This window comes from Pterocles gutturalis, unplaced genomic scaffold (assembly GCF_000699245.1).
Source record: "Pterocles gutturalis isolate BGI_N339 unplaced genomic scaffold, ASM69924v1 scaffold30017, whole genome shotgun sequence".
NCBI lineage: Eukaryota > Metazoa > Chordata > Aves > Pterocliformes > Pteroclidae > Pterocles > Pterocles gutturalis.
The window spans coordinates 1,567-3,184 of record NW_010111152.1 but is presented as its reverse complement, the minus strand read 5'-3'; the positions used below and the strand labels follow the sequence as shown (position 1 = coordinate 3,184).

Below are 1,618 nucleotides of genomic sequence, written 5' to 3'. Positions count from 1 at the left end.
GGGAAAGATACAAAAAAAGAGAGGACACAAAGCTAAAAGCTCAGAAATATTTCTCAGTTTTCTTTGCTTCTCACCAGTCAATCTATTTACATTCTTTTCTGCAGCACTGAAGCAGTCCAACATGCTGAACAGTGCCTTCCCCCCATCATTTTGTATCACCATCAGATCCCCAAGACATCTTTGGCTTTTACAGCTGCAGACAAAGATGGGTTAGCCAGCATTTCCCTCCTGCACACCCCAGCCAGTGGCCCTCACCATTCCTTCCATTCCGTGTGGCAAGAGCAGGACGATCCCGTTGTGACGAACCCACTTGGCCTGGCCCGAGCTGATGAACTGGTCTATTATACACTGTGCTGTGTTGTGGAAGTCACCAAACTGGGCCTCCCAGCATACCAGGGCATTGGGACTTGCCATAGCAAAGCCAAGTTCAAAACCTGAGAACCAAACAAGTAGCAGAATTAGAAAAGAGGGAGGTTTGCTGAGAATTCTGTTCATTTATCATTTTAAAAAAAAATTAAAACAAAACCAAAATAAGAGCAAGAACTGGATTTTGGTAGCCCTGATATAAATCACGGAATTTTCAGTAGCATCATTTCCATCAGAAAGATCACCAAATAACGTTTTTCCAATACCAATTCCAATCCTTCAAACTTTTCCTCAAACATTTAAATATCACAGGACTTTTAAGATAAACAACTAAAACCTCTCCCTCAGCTCAGACTTTCATGTGACATCTTCCTGAGAGCTCACTGAGGTAGGTACCATCTTTTCCTGTAAAAATCTACTTACAGCCCACTACTAGTTCAATAAGCTACTCGTTAATTTTATTATTTGCATAGCCCTGCACAATACTATCTTTTTTTTTCCCTCCCATCTGCAGGTGCTGAACAAAATTATTGGTGACATCAATCATCAGTCTATTGGCAGGAACATAGTCTTGGACATAATAGGTGCATGGGAGACACGTCTGGGACTTGTGTAAACAATCCTTTCTTTGGCAGCGTTAAGGACACTTTAGGTCTCTGCCTCAGTGGCAGAGAGGAAACCAGAAGTGCTCTTCATGGGGAGGACATTAATTTCTTCAGCTAATGAAAACAGAAAGATGTAACGGTCTCCCTCTCCATTCTGTGTCAAAGTTTGCAACTAATTTTCAGGTGGTTTACAGTAGCAGGTAAGTGCAGAAATTCCCCTAAACTTGTGCTGTTTGAACTGTAAATTCATCAACTCCATACTGAGCAGAAGGGCCACACCTTCCCACTTACTCAGACAATGGTAGGTTAATGCAGCAGGACAGACATACAGCTGCAGGACAGACATACAGCTGCAGCCTGGCTGACGGCAGCACAGGTGTTCTGCACAGAGCAAGCCAGGCAGCTTGTTGTCTGCTCTTAAAACTTGTCAAGGCTCAAACATAACTGAAGGCCCTCGACAGGTTCCACAAATATCTCTTAAAGGCAGAAACGAATTACTGCTCTAAGAGACCTGCTGCACTATGATAAAGCCCCAGCTCTACAACAGGACCTGGGGAGATGACTGGGAAAGAGAGAAAAGAAAACCAAATCAAACTGCTACTGCAATGTAAGCTAGGTAATTGATTCTGAGTAGCTCTACAAAGGCA

At 43.1% G+C, this 1,618-nt stretch overlaps 1 protein-coding gene across 1 annotated transcript in view; it reads right to left on the bottom strand.

The window, feature by feature from the left end:
- LOC104461908 (2-oxoglutarate dehydrogenase-like, mitochondrial) overlaps positions 1-495 on the bottom strand; it is a 9,655-nt gene extending 9,160 nt beyond the window's left edge. The window contains exon 1 of the mRNA XM_010073652.1: positions 256-495. Within this exon, the coding sequence (XP_010071954.1) occupies positions 256-495 (240 nt within the window). The remainder of the gene's footprint in view (positions 1-255) is intronic.
- Positions 496-1,618: the final 1,123 nt, after the last annotated feature.